Below are 20,831 nucleotides of genomic sequence, written 5' to 3'. Positions count from 1 at the left end.
AGGCATAGGATGGTCTAGGCAAAGAATGGCTCCATCAGTGCAAATGGTGGGGGGAGTAAATAACCTGCTCCAGTAAACAGGGATAAATTATCCCTTCCTTTCCCTGCACATGTTGTGTCCTCCCCAAATCAGCACCAGAGGGTTTGGGGAACCTCAAAGAACAGATTTAGGGGAGGAAGATGGGTGGGGGGAGAGGAGTTCTGCTGTGCAGGCATAAATCCTTGCACTCATTCTGATTTGTTTGCAGGGAGATTGGGTGACATTGGCTATTTCATACCCTCCAAGTGTCCCGATTTTCCGGGGACAGTGCTGGAATTACAAAAGTCGCCCCAGCTTCTGATTTGATCCTGGAATGTCCCTATTTCCTTCGCCAGTGCTGCCACCACCAAGCTTGGGGAGGAGAATGAGCCAGCACTTGCCCTCAGTGACGGCAGCTGTGGCTGCTGCAGCTGCTGCTGCGAGGGAGTATACCATTGCCTCTCCACGGTCTCTCCATGACCACCATTGCAAGCCCCCCTCCCTCTCTTGGGCAGCTCAGAGCAGCTGCTGGAGAGCAGGTGAGGTGGGAGAGAGGCTGTTGCAGCCAAGGCCTAGACCCATGTGACACTGAGGGGCAGGTAGAGGACAGGGCTGCCCTGGGTAGGAGGAAAGGGAGAGCAGAGCGCAGGGAGTCTTGATATATATTTTTTTAATGCTTCATGCATCCACATCTATTCTTGCCACTTTCTATAATTTATTTATTGGTGCGTATTTTTTTAAAATCTACCAACTAATAAAATAAAATAAAATAGTCCCTATTTGCATCTGAGGAATTTTGGAGGCTATGCTATTTAATGAGCACTTACAGTGGTATCTTGGGTTAAGTACTTACCGGTAATTCGTTCTGGAGGTCCAGTGGCTTTTCTTCCCAGGTGGAAGTGCTCAGAATTGCATCCTTCATCTGTGCTCAGTGTCTTTTCAGTATATATCGCATAAGGGCTGCATGGAGTGGTTTTTATCATTATTGTTATTACTATTATGCCACTGGCTGTGCAATAAAATTCCTCCGTAATGTACCTTTCCGCCCTTTTCCTTAAAAAAAAAGCTGGCTTAAGTGAGGCATCTATTTTCATTAAAAAGAAAAGGTGGCACAATGTCATTACTGAGACAGAAGGTTGAAAGCTGCACTGTGAAAAATGTAAAATGTATGGGTGCCAGAAGCTCAGACGGGAGAGAAAAGATCGGTCACGTTGCATTGGCATATGAGAGCGCTGGAAGTCTTACCCTTTACAAAGCGGTCCTGTTGTGGTGAAGGTGGTGGAGATTCCTTTGAAGGAGTTACACAATGTCCTAAACCTTGCTGGATTGCTGTGTGACCAAAGTGGGTGGTGGGTGGCTTTTCCCCACTTCCTCCATTTTTACCCCTGTCCTATTGCAGTCCACGACCTGCTTAGTGCAAATGTCTGAATGTGCGAGCTGCCAGAGAGGAGAGTGTGGCCTCTTTGGTCCTCCTCTGCTGCCCTGTTGTGAGCTGAGACATGGCTTCGCTTAGAGTGCTGTCTGAAAATATGGTTCCTCTTTCATCCGATTACAGCACCTGTTTCTCATCTAAGGTTTAGACCCATCATCTCATCTGAGTTTCTTTTCTTTTTTTCTCGGTCTCTTGCAGCAATTTAGAGACGGAGAAGTTCTGCGGTAAGTAGGCCATTTACTTCCTTGCTATGAAAAATGTACTTCTAGGCATGTTATTCAGTAAGTGCCCACAAAGCATGTGGCTTTTGCTCCTCTGTTGAAGTTTATTCCCCCCCCCCCCAAGATGGGGCACTAGACAAAAAAGAGGTTTCCTGGTGATACAATACGCCGTACTTCAGGGTAGAGAAGAGATACTTTGGGGGAGAGATGTAGCTCAGCAGTGGAGCATCTTCCTTGCATGATGAGGGACCCGGGTTCAATCCACATCATCTCCAGATATACCTGAGAGAGAGCCTGCCTGAATGTGTGGGAAGCTGCTGCCAGTCCGTGTAGACAATACTGAGCTAGATGGAACAATAAGTCTGACTCAGTAGAAGGCAGCTTCCTGTGTTCCTATGTACTCTATGATACTACTGGCCACTCCCTCCAGCAATGACAACACAGATGTAAATATTAGTAGAGGCAACATTTCTTTAAAAAGCGGGTGTGGGACAAAACTGGCCTGCCATTTTGAAATCTTCACAAGCTGTTTCTCCTACTGCAGAGTATTTCTCGGACTACCTTGGAGAATACAGGCATATCCTGTCTGCCTTGGAGCAACTCAACACTGCTGTCCTGTCAGCCATGGATAAAACCAAACTGGTAGGTGTGCATTCATTCTGATATGGGCATGAATGGAGCCAGTAATATATGTTTTGACACTGACAGCTTTAATTAGCCCTCAATCACTCTTTGCATCCAACTCTTTATAATGGAACATTAGTTCATGTGTGAATATCCCAGGATGAATAAGTAGGCAATAATTAGGCATCCAGTCAATGAGGCACATAGTGCAATTGTATTCCTGTGTGTATGGTTCTCATGGTTCTCAAGAGAAAAGCTGAAGTTTTTATTTCACAAACAAAAATATAGATATAATGAATTCATTTTATTTTTCTCCAAACTGGAATAAGGCTTTTAGAGACAGTCCACTTGGGTCACTGTTCTTTCCAGTGCCTCTAATGTCTGAGGACTTGTGAATCACTTTGCCTCATATCCAGTAGAAAAACTTTCTAGGCTTGATAGTGAGTTTGTGAATAGAGTTGCCAGTTTACAACCCGAATGTTTTCTATACACCTTTAAAAGTTCTGCATCTGTAGCTGCAATCCTAACCACACTTACTAGGCATAAGTTCCACTGAATAAAGTAGGACGCATTTGAGGAGATGTATATAGAAATGCACTGTAGGAGAACAGGTGCAGTCATACCTTCTCCTGCTCTGTTCCTCCATCATTCCTGTCTCCCACCCGCTCCCACTCCCAATTTTGCTTTGCAGCATGGGGGGGGGGGTGAGCTCAGTGGAGGAACAGGTCAGTTTGGGTTCTGTCATTTCCAGCAGAACTAGGAATGTTCTCAAAGGTATGAATGCAACATCTCTAAAGGGCATTGTTTGTGGAACCTCCAGGGGTCCAAGTTCCCTTTTCAGGTGCTGATAATGTTAGGAAAGTTCAGACACTGATGTTGTTGTCCATCATTTTGAAACTCTGATTCCATCCTATTTTCTAGCTAATTAAGATGACATATTATGTCTGTTGTTTATTATTATTTGTAAATTTATTTACATTTACATTTGCTTAAATCTATTCACAACAGTATATCATACTTAATGTGTCCACACTAGTTATTTCATTAGATTTATCTTGATTCCAGTACAGAATAAATGGTGCCCAGTTCTATTGAATCATCTTATTTTCTTCATCACCACTATATTTCATGCCTTCTTTAGCTATTGTTGGGTTGTATCAAACTTAGTTTTAGTCACAGTAAACCTACTGAAATTAGTGGACCTAAGTTAGTTGTTCATTAATTTCATTAGGTCTACTCTGAGACCCAATTGCAACATTGTCAACATCTGTGACACCAAGACATCCAATCTTTTCTCATCCTATGTTTCACGTACCCTGGAAGCATTGTAACTGGGTTCATTTGTTTGTGACATCTCATTATTTATATGATAGTATTACTAATTTTCCCCCAGTGGTTGATATTATTATGAATAACAATTTTGATTGTTCTCAGCAATGAATTCAGAAGTTGTTGCCTCCTAGGAAATGGCTGTAGTCAGACTCCACAAATCCAAAGTGATTTGGTGGAAAAAAAGTCATTAATTCCATAAGGATAAAAAAATCTGTTTGAGATGAGAATCTGTTTTTCAGGGATAATCTGTGAGTGCAAGATGGGCATCTATTTAACTGAATATGCTCCTAGCAGAGAATTAATCACTGAGCTTAACTGTACAGCATTTGTTTCTTTTTGCAAGCTCCATTTCTGTAGCTAAAAGGCAGAAAGTCTTAGCAAAACCTAACACTGTGAACCCTCTTAAAACCTTCTGCCAGTGTTTTATGTTTGCAGTTGAGTGCCCTCCATGTTAAACCCGATGTGTGTGAGAAAATCTTAGAGAATAATGAACGAGAAAACTTCCTGGGAATAGTTTTGTTTTCCTCCCCCCCCCCTTAAATGTGCAAAACAATTTCATTTTTGTGCCTAAATGCTTTCTCTCATTTAGGATGAGAGGAAATCGCAGAGACTTGGCCTTTCAGGTGAAATGTCAGGTGCACCTGTGCCTATGCATGCATGTGAAAATATTTCTGGGTCTTTCAAGGTCAATATTTAATGGTTGGAGAAGATTCATATGGTACTCCTTACCCTCAAGCATTATGTTAGCTGTAAAAAAAAGAAAAGAAAAAGACTGTGATTGGGTGTGCACACACCTGTTTACTCTGCATCCAGTGTGCTGCCATCACGGGTTTACCAAGAAGTGTACACAAGACATTAGCCACAATCCATATCTGCCCTGAAATAATGTGCATTGATGCATTTTTTTCCCCAAACCAGCTTTGCTCTGAATTGAGATAATGAACAAAATAACTGTGTTTCAAGCCAGTAATGTCAACAGAGCCTGAAACAGCAAATGATTTTTGCCATTTCATTTTTTTTCCCTGGGTGAAAATGAGGATTTAAGTAGACCTGAAATATTTCCTAAAACTAGGGTGGATTTAACTGAGGACTGTGTTCTTTGTGAAGGGCAGAAGTGTTGCCAACTGTTCTTTTCCTCACAGGGCTTCTGCACTATTGTTTGCAATGCAGAAGTTCAGTTCATTGGACTTTTCATATCACCTCATCCCTATTCTAGAACAACGCTTTACCTGCTAAATTTTTGCCTGTTAAAAGTCTGGGATGGAGGGAGGGATTACAGGAAGAGAACTGGCAGAGCTGACCCTCCAGAGAGACTTTTTGGAGAAAAGAGGCTGCAAAATTTCCTTCCATGATCTTCCTTCAGTTAACGTATGAGCCACATCAATATATGTGCTTGGCTATGCACTCTTTAAGGAGATGGGTGTCAAAAAAAATTAAATCATTTCAGAAAATTAAAAGAAAGTTCCTTAGTTGCTATAAAAAAGCCCAAATGTTTAGACCAGAAGGTTGCCAATTAAATGAAAGATTCAAAATAGGGCTGCTGACTTTTCTTCTAGAAGAGGTTGTTTAACAGCAGGATGACGGGCAAAAATTCAACAGGTGCAGCCCTCCCAGTATGGAGGTGCTTTATCTGGGAAAGTATTAATAGGCTAAGGTAGCATCAGCTTCTGCTTGCCTCAGCAGGAGTCTCAGTAGGCAGAGGAAGAGGAGAAAATGCATCTCATTATGCCAGGCTGTATGGTTGCAAAGGTTGCTCAATGTGAAAAGCTCCCAGTGCTGATGGAGAAGGAAGGAGAGACATTTGGATCCTGGAAGGATTCCATCCTGGAGAGAAAATGGCATGGGCTCAACAATGCAACAGCAGATCAATAATGTATGCTGCTAAAGGTCCCAAATGGGGAGGCATTATATTAGGCTGTCATGCAGGCGTCCTTCTTCAGGTGGTCCTAGAGTCCTCTAAAGTGATGCATCTCAGATGGATTTTACCTGTAAAAGGTAAAGGTAAAGGTACCCCTGCCCGTACGGGCCAGTCTTGACAGACTCTAGGGTTGTGCACCCATCTCACTCTATAGGCCGGGAACCAGCGCTGTCCGCAGACACTTCCGGGTCACGTGGCCAGCGTGACATCGCTGCTCTGGCGAGCCAGAGCCGCACACGGAAACGGTGTTTACCTTCCCGCTAGTAAGCGGTCCCTATTTATCTACTTGCACCCGGGGGTGCTTTCGAACTGCTAGGTTGGCAGGCGCTGGGACCGAGCAACGGGAGCGCACCCAGCCGCAGGGATTCGAACCGCCGACCTTTCGATCGGCAAGTCCTAGGCGCTGAGGCTTTAACCCACAGCGCCACCCGCGTCCCCACGGATTTTACCTGAGTTCCCTTCTATTTGTCAAAAGGGAGTTAATCCAAACCGTATTCGATATCCTGTGCATTCAAGGAAGGGCTCTAGCACAGTGGGTGAGCACCTGCCTTGCACCCAGAAAGTCCCAGGTTCAGTCCCTGGTGTCACCAGGTACAGCTGGGAAAGCCTCACAGCCTGAAATCCCAGAGAGCCACTGCCAGGCTGTGTAAACAATACAGAGCTAGATGGACTATTGGTCTGGCTCTGTCCATCCCATTTCCCTTTCAATTTCTCTCTCAGGTATTTACATTGTTCAAGTTTCTTCACATATTGATGTGGCCACTTACGGATTATTCACTATAGCAGGGCTGTAGAAGGGTACGTCACATTTACCTAGAGGGGAGTTGAGCCGTAGGGTAAGTTGCATCTCATGCTGCTCAAGTGATGTCAGAAGAACCCTGAAGATATGCTGCCTTGTTTGGAGAACCATCAAGGCTACTCTGAACTTCCACACCTCTCAGGGAAGGTTGAACAAAACAATGTTAAGACCTAACAGTTCTTTATTGATTTACATGGGGCTGCTTGTCTTCCAGCAATCCATTATGTAATACAGTGCTGAGACAGCATTGATTGCTAAGCAGGAGGTTATATTTATTATCATGTTCCCAGGATTTAGAGCAATCTGGTGGCTTCTAGATGTTTAGGACTACAACTCCCATGAGTCCCTGCTATCCATCTGGTCGGCAAAGACTGATTTGGAGCAATACCATCCAGACAAGCTTTGATAGGGGGAAACGGAAGGCCTAACTTGATGTGAGCCATGACTGGATCTCCCAGTATCTTTTTTTTCTTTTTCTTTTTTTGGAAGGTTGCTCAAAACACCTAACAGAGTGTCTAAACTGGGAGACAGCCATTTCTCTGATCAAAATGACATGGAGCTAATAACCTTGCTGGAGATGGGAAAGAAAAGATATGAGGAACTTGTTTGTCCTTTTTCTTCTCCTGTGGGTGTTTTGATTGGGGGAAATGGTGCAAGGAAAAGGATTAGACCCCAAAGCATCAGGACTCAAATCTCATCTGCCCACCCCCATGTCCGCTTTTAAACTTTCAAAAAGTTATTGGGAGATCTGAATTTCCATTTGGCCCCAAACTACTTGCTGTTTATTGAATTTTTGCCCAATCCAGCAAGTAGAGATAAATAATTCTGTGCCAATCACCCTTCCCAAAGACTTGAACAAATGAATGTTGCATTTAGCTGTCGGTGAAAATATGCCACTACGGGGAAGAAACACAATCCCATGAGGAGAAACATCCACAATCGGAGGGGGAGGGGAGCTACCACATAGAAGGCCCTGAAGCCATGTACAACTAAATCTCCATGGCAGGAAGGGGAAAAATTCACACATGAAAATGGCTCTTAGTGTCTTCTCTTTGGGGTCTTCAGCATTTAACAATCCTTTGTCTCTGCTCTCATGATTACAGTTCTTTTCCGTAGGAACTGAAAGCATTCAAACTTAATAATACAAGTAGTATCACTGGATTCTATTTTGGACACAAATGTATTGGAGAGATAATTCAAAGTGCTCAGCAGGAGGGGAGCATGATAGATTTCTGCTGTTTCCTGTGATTCAATTCCCCTATAGTAATAGGCATGGCCCAAAGGTCACATCTAAGCAGGGAGCCTGGTATTTGAATGGGATGCCCACTTCTCTGACTTGATTAAGGCATATGTGCACAAAGTGGGCCTATCTCTAATCTGACTTTATGACGACAGACGTTTTGGATAGACTTGAAAATAGAAGTGGGGCTGAGAGACAGAAATGACTGTAGACTAATAAGGTAGAAAAGCTGAAGTGTAATAGGACCAAACTAGATGGAATGGGCACAGAAGCCTGCTTCTTTTCAGTTGCCCAACCCATTCACATATAAAATAGATGACAGCCAGTCATCCTGGGCTTGGGGCCTGCTGGGGAAATGGTAGCAATTGGGCGAGCAAGGCAGATCAGGACCATGGTCAGTTCCCAGTGGGCCCTGATGGCTGAGCTTTGGAAGAAGACAATTGAGGTGACTCTGGGACCCAGATGTAAATGACATGATACTTTTTGAAATAGGAAAGGGAAGCTATCTTCTGCAAGCAGAATTTTGTGTGCAAAATATCACATTCATTAAATAATTTCTGAAGAATGCTGAAGGAAGACACACCTCCTTGCCCTTGCTTTTGACACTTGAGGTATATATATATTTAGGTCCCACTTTATTTCTGTGTTTCTAAGTTGGTTTAAAGTGTTTTTTGATATTGTGTTTTAATGTTCCAACCCTGGGACCTTAGGGTGAAGGGCAGGTAATGAATAAATAATAACAAATGCTAATCACACCAAGTATAATTTTTATTTATTTATTTTGTTAGTTACCTAACACAGCAGACTGTCTCTATGTGCCTTGCAGTTATGTTTGGTCCTCAGCTATCAAGTTAGGACATCTTGTGACAGACAGATACCTTATTTTTAAAGAGACCTCTTTCTTGCAGCTGATGGGAAAGACCATGATTCTGCAATGCAATCTTCATACAAATATAAATCTAGTAGTTACATATATAAGGAGATAATATAATATAATATAATATAATATAATATAATATAATATAATAATATAATATACTTTTGATTTTCTCTGCTATTGCAGAGGAGCACTACATTTATGTTGCATTTGAGTTAATGGTTTGATGTTTGATTTTGTTTTGCTTTTATTTCTTCATTTCTCTTAGAAAATTGGCAACAGGTATGAATGACCAGATAAGTAGAATGTATAATGTGTAAAGTTGGTCATGTTGTAATGAATGATAATTCCTTTTATCTCCATTTGAGTGTAGAAATGATGGGTATCCGTGCATTTTTCTCTTCTCGTATTTCCATTTCCATTTGCTAAAGAAAAACCTGTTTCCATAGAGAGTTTAGGCACACAATCAGACCTCCATTTATTTAACTCCCATTGATTTCAAGGAGAAAGAGCTGAGAGCAGAAATCAATATGACACAAAGCACCAAATTTTGGTTGGATACAAAATACAATCGCATTTGGAAAGCCACTGTTTTCTCTCTTCCCCATTATGCTTTTGCCTTATCTTAGTCGAAGCATTTTCTTTGCCTACTTGAATTTCTCATGCACATAAGCTGCCCCATGCTCTTGATAGTCTTCTTTATTCATCCAAAAGCCACTGAAAGAGCTGAGTGAGGCCACCAAAGAGCCCCCAAGCCATGCTGCCTTGCCTCTTGCTGGGGAAGCCAGGATTTTTATGGGGTGCCCCCTGCCATGAAGCAAGGCATGCAGTTCCTTGCACATCCTCTCTGGAAAGCCAGGAAACAATGAGGAGCCTCCTGATAATACAACATTATGCATGAGCTCTCCTTGAAACTCAGCTGGAAACTTCTGCAAACTTTGGAAAGCCAAGATATGAAGTCCCGGGGAGTTCTGGCTCAACAGATGTGGCCTGAAGAGTGGCTCTGGGCAGCAAATACGTTCTTTGTCTAACTTTAACAAGTGCCCATCAGGGATCTGAACGCTCACAGGGTCCTGGCAAGCCTTGCCTTGAAGATCCCTTTCATAGTCCATGGAAACATAGCAGTACTGCTTTGTAAGCCAGGCCACCAACTTTTTATCCAAGGACCCAAGAAGCTGTGGGTCATTGGAACTCTCCAGCAGCAGGGTATGCATGTGCTTGCAGAGAGCCCTCCCAGCCACGTCTAGTCGGTAGGTGCCTTCCATCCAGGTTTGCCCAGAGTAGATCGGAGTGACATGAGAAACCCCCGCCCCTGCCTCCACGCTCAGTCCAGTGACTCTACCACAGGCACAGAGGGAGAGGAATCCTGTGTTGGCCACATGTAAAGCTGGGACACCAAAGCTCTCAAAAAACACCTCTGCCATCTTCTCTCTGTTTGTAGTAGGACAGGAGGGAGAGTCACTCATCAGTATAGGATGGTCCTCAACAGGCACTCTCAATCCACAGTAGAAGAGATGGCTCCACAGATTCTCCATAGCTTCCCAGTCCACTATGATGCCATGCCTAACTGGATGGTCTGGGGATCTTCTGGAGCTGTCCTTGGCATGGACACTACAGGAAATAGATAGATGTTTGTCCTGAGTCATCCCCGGATCGGTGGGAGGCAAGTATGTTGTCTTCATGGAAATCCTTGGCTTTTCCTCTCCTGCAAAGCCTGATCGACTGAAGGCACTGCCATTGTCTACCACAATCGCAACTTTCCCCATAGTGATGCACCTTTCCTCATGCCCTCTTCTGACTTTGTGGAAGTGGGATTATGTTGGCAGAATTGGAGAGGGATAAAAGCTCTTGTCACCCTGCCAAAAAACCAAAGCATAAGTAAAGAAGGAATGAGGCTGTGAATTCCCTTGGTAGTCGACTGCTGAAGTGAAAGTAGGATTCCTGTTGAGCATCAAAGTCAGGATATCTGAGCAATCTCACAACACAATTGTTGCTTACAGGAGTAAGTCCCTTTGGGATCCCTTTTGGTTGCAGCACTGCAGTCCATAGCGATCAGATAAAACATGGTGCTGCAATACGCCAAGGTTTTGTGTTTCTTCATGGACTCAAAATAAATAACAATGACGTGACCATCATGACCGCTACTGGTGTATTGCTGTTTGTGTTAGCGCCCTGAACCCTTAATACTGCATAGACAAGACTGAACAGATGTTAAGGACTTACATAGTGCTTGTATGTGCACTCAGTAGTAGAAACACAACCTGGTTTGCATGTGACACTAAGCCATGGTTTATGAACCCTGATTTAACTTAAGCACAGTTAAGCCTGATTGTCCATACCTGCACCTCAGCTTAACTTTGGTTTATGTATTAACCAAGGTTTGCAGCTGGTTTATAAACCTTGGTTTATGTTAACCATGGCTTAGCTTAACATGGGATGCATTCCAAAGGACATGGTATCGTGTCTACTTCAGAATTCATGGTTTATTACAGATCCCCAAGTGTGCTTACATAGGAAAGTGTTGTGGAAGTAAAGACATTGTTATTATAAGACACTGAGATAAAACCTGTTGCCTGTTCATTGAATATTCATCCTGATATGTTTGTTTGGAGGTTAAATGTCACTAGCAACCAGTGGCTATTATCCCATGTTTTCCACTGCACTTTTTTTTTTTTTTTGGACGTTATGGCTGTTAGAAAGGTGATGGGGGGAAAGTGCTAGAATGTACAGGATAAGAAACATTTTTTGTGAATGAACAGCCCTACGAAAAGGCATAGCAGAGACATGTATGCAGCTTGTAGCTGCCTAGTGTGCATTTCATGCTTCCCACAGGTCTCACATCCTAACAGTCCCACTCAGATAGTAGGTACCAGCACTTTTCTTGGTTGCACTTATGGTGCATCTCCATGGGTTTTGCATGGAAAGTGGGTGCCTTCTTGGCAGGGGTGCCAACTTGCCCCACACATTGAGGGGGTGTGGTCATGTGACACTGTCCAGCATGTGCTGGGTGGGGGTGGGACATGCGGAAGACAATATCTGTGCTTGCTAGTCCCAGCCTATGCCACCTCCTGGGCTGTCAGGTGGAGGCTGGGGCGAGCGAAGGCAAAGATTGCCCTCGCTTGTCCCAGCCCTCACCTGGCTCCTGGGTTCCTGGGCTGCTGGGCAGAGACTGGGGTACAGGAGGGGTGGCAGGGGGTAATGGCCCCCTCAATATTGGGGGTGCAGCCCCCTGCCCCCAAAATATTAGGGGAGTTGGAGCCCCTTCCATCCCATAAACCCAGCTTCCTTGCTTCTTGGGAGTTTTATTTATTTAAAATAGCTATAACGTGCCGTTTATCCTAAGATCTCATGGCAGGGAACATACATAAAACACCATCCATTTACCAAAATAATGAAGATAAAATAAACTAGAATGTCCTCATGTAGTGCCACAGCGGACAATCAATAATAACCCTTCCTGACATTGACCATTGTTGGTTAGCGGAATCGATTTCATACCTTGTCATATGTCTCCTCCTGTTTACCTTTAACTCATCTGAGGAGCCTCTGGATATTAGAAAACTTTGGCACGACAACGGGGAGGTTCTGAATGAGATAGCCAAAGAAGCGAAATGCCCAGCTTTGATGGGAATTCTTAGAACCTGCTGTGGTTTCTCTTCCTAACATGGATTTCCTTCTCTTGTGACTTCATTGGGTTCTGTTATGTGTAGTTCCATGGCAATGGAGCAGTGGGTGATCTGTGGCCCTCCAGGCGTTGCTGAGCCCCAGCTCCCATTATGCCCAGGCAACATCGCCCCCTTGAAAAGCTTTTGAAGGGAGTGGGCTCTGCGTTGGTGTCAAATCCAAGTAGCATTGGCTATGTTTATTCATTTGGATTGTACCCCTCCTTTTCTTCACAAAGCTCAGAGCAGTGTTCGTGAGGTTTCCAGGTGGTGTCTCATCCAGAGCCAAATCTGCTTAGCTTCATTTCTGAAACATCATCATGACCTCTCAGACCATTAAAATAAACAAAAACTCCAGATGATTAGAAATAAGTATAAAGCCAATAAATCCCAGCAGAATGATACCATCAAATGAAAATCAGTTATAAAAAATGGGGAAATAACTGGGCAATTTTACTATTATTGATTTTAAAGTCTCCATCAGGAGCTAAAATACATGCTTCCGCAAGGAGGGCATTCCATAGACTGGGCTCTGCAATTGAAAAGGGCCCTGTTCTATTTACCACCCATCTAACCTCAAAGGGCAAAGGGACTCACAGAAGAGCCTCAAAAGAAGGAAGCATGGAGGATATTTATGTTTTGTGAAGATTACAGGCTTCTTACACATGACATTTTTGCATATGTTGTCATTCAGCAACATACCTGTCACAACAACGTGTTTTATTTTCTGCACCTATCATTTTGGAATGATTTCCTTTTAAAAAGAACCACACAGACAATATAAGAACATAAGAAGAGCCTGTTGGATCAGGCCAATGGCCCGTCTAGTTCCGTATGCTGGTCTCACAGTGGCCAACCAGATGCCTTTGGGATCCCTGCAAGCAGGACATAAATGAAGTATCCCTCTCTTGCTCCTTGCCCCTGCCAGCTCCGGCAAATGGCATACGGTGGCTTGCCACCTACGGTAGCAAAGGTAATATGTAACAATCATGAACAGCAGCCACTGATAGCTTTCTCCACTATGAATTTGTCAAATACCCTTTTAGCTTCTTCATATAGGAAAAATGTGTGATGATTTGCAAAACCATAAGGATTGCCTGGGATGTGGGTGGCACTGTGGGTTAAACCACAGAGCCTAGGACTTGCCGATCAGAAGGTCGGCGGTTCGAATCCCCGCGATGGGGATTGCTCAGTCCCTGCTCCTGCCAACCTAGCACGTCAAAGTGCAAGTAGATAAATAGGTACTGCTGTGGCAGGAAGGTAAACGGTGTTTCCGTGTGCTGCTCTGGTTCGCCAGAAGCAGCTTAGTCATGCTGGCCACATGACCCGGAAGCTGTATGCCGGCTCCCTCGGCCAATAATGCGAGGTGAGCGCCGCAACCCCAGAGTCAGTCATGACTGGACCTAATGGTCAGGGGTCCCTTTACCTTTACCTTTATGGATTACCTAGATGGACAAAGGGTCCACCTAGTCCCCAGCAAAGGCCAGCGAGATGCTTTGGGAAACTTTCTGGGTAGCAACCATAAATCGGTGGTACAGCTATCATGCATAAGGTTCCATCCCTGGCATCTCCAGTTAAAGCCATCAAATAGCAGATGATGGGAAAGACCTCTTCTGCCTGAAACCCTGGAGAGCCACCATCAGTCAGTAGATGGTAGTAGACAAGAATGACAAATAATCTGACCTGCTATATGGCAAATTATGTATTTCAAGCTCACAGGCCAGACATAATATAACAGGGGTGCCCTGTTGTTTGTCAACAGCATCTAGAAAATCAAATATATCCCGCCTCTAACCTTGGAAGTTCTGTTTGACCTATCATGGCTAATATCCAGTAGCATAAGAATTCCCAGACTATAAAAGCCTATGGAAATGTGAATTGATGGTGTCTGAGCCAAGTATGGATGTGATTTGGAGCACCGTGCCCCTGTAGTCCCAAGCTACATACCAATTTTTTTTCAGAATACATCGTTATTTCTCAACAAATGCTGTAATGAGTTGACTGGCCCTTCAGAGGATGAGAGGGAGGCCTGTTCTTAAAGTGTCTGCTAGGACTGGAGCTGAGAAACTCTTAATGTTTGACCTATCAAACATTCTTGCAGGTACTCTGTAAACAGGCATTCTGTGTATATGATTCTCCCTCCAAAACACCCAATAAAGCCACAGGGTGTGTGGAAATGCCTTTCCACTTGCCACTGAATTCTCCTCAATTGTTCCGCTGTTTTCAGGCTTTGGAACCCACAACAACCTGATTCCCTCATGAGGCACCAACATGAAGACAACCAAAGGAAGCAAAATGCTCATAGCTTATAGTTAAGCGTGGGAGGTGAATCACGGCCTCTTCCTATTACACAGCACATTCCACAATGTTACAACTGTTAGTTCCCAATCAGCAATTGCTGGTGCAATATCTTACAGCTACTTCTCTTCTGGATTCTTTGGATGGTGTCTGCTGGATTTTCTAGGAGGACCATACCTGTTTCCTGGCTGACAGCCTCAAGGAACCTGTGTAGCTTGCCTCTTACAAAGATGGGCTTGATTGCCTGAATGATTCTAGCATGCTCGTGCATTAATATTGTACAATGATAAATATCCAACCCGGGAACAGAACCTGTGTCCCTCCAGTTGTTGCTGGACTATAACTCTCATCATCCCTGACCATTGGCCATGCTGGCGAGGCTGGCTGGGGCTGATGGTAGTCAGAATACAACATCTGGCAAACCCAAGGCTCCTCATCTCTGCCTTAACCCGTTAAGCCTTACTTTAACCTCACATTGCCCTTGTGATCGGCACGATAGCAGCACGTGAGAACAGACCCTTGTTCTCGCCCCACTTTCAAGCACACACTAAAGGTGACCAGCCTTTTTGAGATGCTCAGGTTGGTTTATTGCCTTCCTGTGTCCTGGAGGTTTTTGTTTCCGTACCCTTGATCTGGCAATGTCTGCTGATCACAGCCCAGGTGGTCCTCTGACGCCTACTGGATGTATGGTGTACCAATTCTTGATTTTATTTTTGGCAACCGTGGAGTCTCCTTCTGCGTTGACCCCTGTCTTTTCAGCCTCAACCAAGAAAAACATTGTGAGAATCCTCCGCAGTTGGTGGTCTCCATCTCCTCCTCCTCGTCGGGCTGCTGAAGGAAACGGCAATGAGGGGCTGCTGGGACTGTCTCCACGGTAGCCCCTTGGCTCTTGCCGGCCACAAAAATTTACCCTGCTCCCCAGGGGGAGAGTGAAGAGGGGGAGGACTTTGGAGCCATGAGACAATTTTCCAAGAGGAGGAAGCAGCACTACCTTGACCTGTAAGCAAAACAGAATCTTCCTAATAAAATGAAACTTTCCTCCCTCAAGCACAATAATTCTCCCTGATCCATTTCTGCAGCCTGAGTCAAGCACTTGATTGGACCTCATAGTCTCAGCTATTGCCTCCTGACAGATATTTAAACACTGTTGGCTTCCTCTCATGTGATTCTTGCAGTGGCTACCTTTGAAGAGAAGAGTCTCTGGGTGCTGCAGCTGACCCAGAATGCAACAACAAGGTTGTTAGTGAGCACCAGAGGGGCTGTGTTTGATCTATCCTGCAGCATCCTCACTGAGTGCTTTTTTGTTTCCTGGCACAATTTAAAGTGTTGGCGATCAACTTTAAAGCCCTAAATGTCCAATGTACCTATGGGATTGCCACCCATGGGAAACAGATGGACGGGGCATAAATTATCATCATTATCATCATCTTCTTCTTCTTTCCGTATCAACCTGCCCTTCTCTGGAGGTGGAGGCACAGTTGATGACAGCAAGAGATTGGGCCTTCTAAGTGACTACAGCAATATCGCACCTTGTTCTGTGAATTGTGATTTGCTAGCTAGCTGGTAAAGACATTTTATTCTGGCACATTTTTGCCTGCTAAGTACTATGAAGGTCATTTTTACCTGTTAACACTGCCATTGTTTTTTAAACAGATCTTTAATGTTGCAATATATATAGTGATTTTAAAGTTGCCCTGAGTGGGGCATGGGCCCTAGAAGGGTGGGGCAGATCTAGGGTAGGGGTAGACAAGAGGTAGACTGGGATCTACTGGTAGATCAGTGGATGATTTGCTGTAATCAGTTGTGTTCAGTAGTACTGAAATTTAATGCACTAGTGCAGGGGTCCCCAACCTGTGGCCCGTGGGCCAGAAGTGGCCCATGGAGGCCGTTTATCTGGCCCACGAGCCGCCCCTAAACTGAGCCACCTGCTCAGTGAGTCCCCATGCGCTGCACTAAACCGGCACAGCATGGTGCGGGGACTCTCTTCCACGGTTCCAGAAATCGCTTCTGTGCATGCCCAGACATTGAAAATTGCTCTGCACAGGCATGATTTCCGGCATCTGGACATGCGCAGAAGTGATTTCCGGCCCATGGAGGATCTCCACGGGAGTGATCTGGCCCATGCCCGGTAAGCCTTGCTGACCCCTGCACTAGTGTAACTGAGGAAGCTTAGTCTCAGCTTTTTATAGTGTTCCCTCTTAAGATTGGTTGCATTCAAAATTTGGGAAAGAAGAGAGACTTGGAGTGAAATAGTAGGGAATGCTCCATGAAGAAATAGCTGCAGGAACAGCAAGGACAAAGCAGCAAAAGTGTGAAACTGCAAAACTAAATAAATTGTGTCATTAGCATCACAGGAAACGTGTGTGTGTGTGTGTGTGTGTGTGTGTGTGTGTGTGTGTGTTGTGCAGAAGAATCTGTAGGTCTCACTAGCAGGAAATCCCTGTAATCTCTATAACCCAGGATTAGGAGCAAAGATATGTTACCGTTCATATCAGGCCACTGATCCAGCAGGCTCTTCTTAATGTTCTTACATTGTTAGCCACCTCCACATCTTGTTTAAATACACCCTTTAATGAAATGCTTTGTGAAGCAGGATTTCCTTTTGTCTGTTGCAAATCTCTCATCCTTCAACTTCATTGGTTGACCATTCCTTTGGATGGTCAATAGATGTCTCTTCTCGAGAGCTGACTGAGAAGAATTAGGTCCTTTCCACACTTGCCATTTATCATAGCACTGTTGCTATTTGATCTGGCTTTTTAAAAGAGTTAATTTGTAGCTTGATTGCCTGCACTTTTGCTCACACGTCACAGTTATTAGAGAGTGACTTTGAGGTTTTGCTTTCCAAACTAAGGGTGAGTTGTGCCCTCATGAGAAAAGTGCCACTGCTGTGGTTCTATCCCTCAAGTACCCTTGTGTCCCTCAGCAAATGTCAGAGTTATGAGCGTGAGCACTGAGGTAGCCGTTTCACAGCTTTTATCATTTTTATTTTAATGCCTGTTGTGCTGGAATATTGTGGGAAGATAGGAGATTAGAAGAGGATCTGCACGTCTGCCTGAACTATGGTGAACCTTGTTAATGTGATGGAATTTTGTCTACAGCTAATAACTGAAGTCATGGGCAGTGCATTGACTCAGTACCATTGACCCCTTTCACCATATACAGGGTGAGTCCTTTAGAAGAGGCCCCATGGATACAGAGTACACATGTTCCACGGGGCCTCTTTTAAAAGACTCACCCTGTATATCCCTCCTCTGAACAGAGCTTGCGTGCTGACAGCTCGCAGTGGTCAGAGGGAAGGAAAACAGGCGTCTCTCAACCCTTCCACACAAAAACTGAGGCAATGTTTACACAATGCCACACAAGTGCAAATATTGATGATCCATTCCAGATCTTTCACAAAAGTCATTTTTTTTGTGGTACACAGGGGTGGGGGTAGTACATCATTTCAAAATACTAGCTGAGTAATAATGAAGTTGCTCACCAATATGCCAGAAAAGAAACCCTGAAGGAAAGAAGTTATGCCATCATAAATGATAAGTGCAAAAAGGCACTCTCCTGATATCTGGAAATCTCTCCAATATTTTTGAAGATTACCATCACCACTTATAGAATGTGACACCACCAACCTACATGGAGGGGTATGTGTGAAGGTCCACAGTTATACATTTGGGACCAGAAACAAGGCTGATGTGAAGTCTGAAAAGCCTGAAAAGGTTTTTGAAATGTCTTTCTTTGGTGCTGAATGGACAGCAAAGTAGGCCCTGGGTGGCTTTTTCCAGGAAGAGCCTTCCACAGTTGGGATGGCAGTGCTGAGAATACTCACTCCCAGATCTCTTAAGATGGTGATGACACTGTGGTCCCTGGGTCTAGTTCACGGGTAGCCAAGATGATGCTCTCCAAGTGTTGTTGAGCAATTACTCCCATCGGTCCCAGGTAACATGGTCAAGGATGATGGGAATTGTAGTCCCGTAATATCTGGAGGGCAACACCTTCGCTACCGCTAGTCTTGTCAGCATTATGGCATAATCTCTGCATGTAGAAATAGCTTGGCAGGAGAGAAGCCTTGTGTAGGGGGATGATATGTATTATACCCAGTTCTACAAGGCTGCAGTTGTACAAAGCTTCTGGTGTTTTTTGGGGGTGATGATATGGGGGAGCAACTAATCGACTGGTACTTACAGTGGCCTTGTCTTTTTTCAAGCAGATTAAAATTCCCCTTTTGTCCTTGTCCTGGTCTGAAGACTTATCACACTTATGTTTCTTAATTTTCCTGTGGGAGATGTTATTCCCCATCATGCCACCAGGGTAGTGGCTCTCCTCCTGGGGAAGCAGCTATGATAATGTTGCTACAAGCCCCTGTGGCTGGGAGATTGACACCAGGTGCTATTGTGATGTCATCCAAGTTCATAGGGCACTCTTACAATGGCTGAGAGCTATACAGCTGAGCCCTTGCAGTCACCAGTGGCTGAGATCTTTCTTCTTCTTCTTTTGCCCTTTGTTCTCTGTCACTGAGCCACAACAACCAGGAAACAGGAATATATTTGAATTAAGCAGAACACATGGAGTTCTCCAGATGTTATTGAACTGCAACCCTATCAACCTCCATCAAGCATGGCCAGTGATAAGAGGTGATAGGAATTGTAGTCCAGTGTTTTTAGGGCACTGCATCGACTTCCTTTGGTTTAGAAGGTTTGCGTTGGGCCCTGCACCATTTCACAGTGTGTGCTGGTTTTGACCCTGAAAGCCTTACACAACTTGGGATCACCATACCTAAACAACTTCCTGTCTCCACCTGAACCTCTCTGGACCCTGAGATAATCATCTGCAGTCCTTTTCTGTGTGTGCCCTTTGAGAGAGAATTGGAGGGTGGCAAGAAGAGAACGTGAATTCTCTGTAGCATTCACCCCATTTATGAAAAGCTCTCTCGTAAGCAGGTCTGTGTGGCACCAACCTTGTCATTGTTTCAGTGACAGGCAATGGCATTTATGTTTTCTCGGACATTTGGGAGGCACTAATGATAACAGTATTGTGCTGTTGAATCTGCTTTTTGTTCTTTATTTAGGTTTTTGTTGTATTTTTTTTTGTAAATCGCTTTAGTGGGAAGTGATTTATAAATTGAATAAACCTAACCTGATGTGACCAGATCTGACCTAATCACTGCAGTTTTCTTGCTTTTCATCTTCTTTGTTGCTTTATCTCCATTTATGAGGGAAAGGGTCTTTCAGATGTGGTTGGCACCAAAATGCCAGCCTGCATTTCTCACCCATTTAACCTGGATGAACCCTTTCAAGCAAAAATAGGATAAGATTTTTTTTTTAAAACTGTTAACAATCATCCAACATCTAAATGATATCCTTGCAATATTAAGCCCCTGACTAGAAACACCCAGAGACAGATTCTCCACCCCACTGCATGATTGTTTCTCCAAGATAATTTTGCAAAGCAGAGATAGCTGGAAAGTAGATTCATCATGTCTCCATGAAATGGAATTTTGAAAGAAGGAGGAATGCAGAAGAAAGGGGAAATTAGCATATTTATGAAGCCAAAAGGAACACGAGGGGGAAGCTCCTGTGGCCAGAGGATGTACACTGGAGTTTGCCTTCTAATCTGCGGTGTGCTGGCTCTTAATGAATCAAAAATCCCTCTTCCTCCCTTTCAATGGAAATGGAAGTGCATTGTTCAGAGCAGCAACCAGGCAGATGCTGTCAGCTGATGGAGTATCTCACAGAAATTGCACTGGGGTGATACTTACCTTGGTAAAATGGCCCCTCCCCTTTTTCCCCCCTATCAGCTTATTGTGTGCAGTTCTGGCATCTTTCCTGTTCTTTAATTTATGAGCCCCATTTTGGTATCTAATTATTCATTGCCTCCTTACGTTAGTCGGTAATTTATCTCCTACACAGAAATGGTTCTGTCTGCGTCGGCCTTCATGATGGCTCCTGTAATAAAACTTCCCGCCACCAGCGAACAGCTGAACTGGGGGTGGCAGACACAAACAGGACAATGTTTTAGGATTGGTTTCAGACAACAGTTTTGCTTTTGGTCAACCAATCGATTATAGAATTTTGTAGCACCTCAGTTAGGCATATAGTATTTTAGGGAATCTTCACTACATTGTTTGCTTCATGAGGTGTGCTGACCTGTGAGCACCTCTTAAACCTGGCCTTTGACACTTGAGATGCATATTTTAAGACTCAGCTTATTCTAGTGATTGTATTTTGTTTTAAACTGTTGTGACCCACCCTAGGACCTAAGGGGGAAAGGGTGGACCACAAATTACTATTTTTATTAGTAGTAGAATCATAGAACTGTAGAGTTGGAAGGGACCTCAACCGTCTGCAATGCAGGAATCTTTTTGCCCAATGTGGGGCTTGAACCCCTGGCCGTGAGATTAAGAGTCTCATGCTCTA

At 44.2% G+C, this 20,831-nt stretch overlaps 1 protein-coding gene across 1 annotated transcript in view; it reads left to right on the top strand.

The window, feature by feature from the left end:
• NECAB3 (N-terminal EF-hand calcium binding protein 3) overlaps window positions 1-20,831 on the top strand; it is an 82,045-nt gene that overhangs the window by 41,746 nt on the left and 19,468 nt on the right. The window contains exons 4-5 of the mRNA XM_028734877.2: window positions 1,649-1,674; window positions 2,216-2,313. Coding sequence (XP_028590710.2) covers window positions 1,649-1,674; window positions 2,216-2,313 — 124 coding nt within the window. The remainder of the gene's footprint in view (window positions 1-1,648; window positions 1,675-2,215; window positions 2,314-20,831) is intronic.

This window comes from Podarcis muralis, chromosome 5, assembly GCF_964188315.1.
Source record: "Podarcis muralis chromosome 5, rPodMur119.hap1.1, whole genome shotgun sequence".
NCBI lineage: Eukaryota > Metazoa > Chordata > Lepidosauria > Squamata > Lacertidae > Podarcis > Podarcis muralis.
This window is presented reverse-complemented; position numbering and strand designations above follow the sequence as displayed.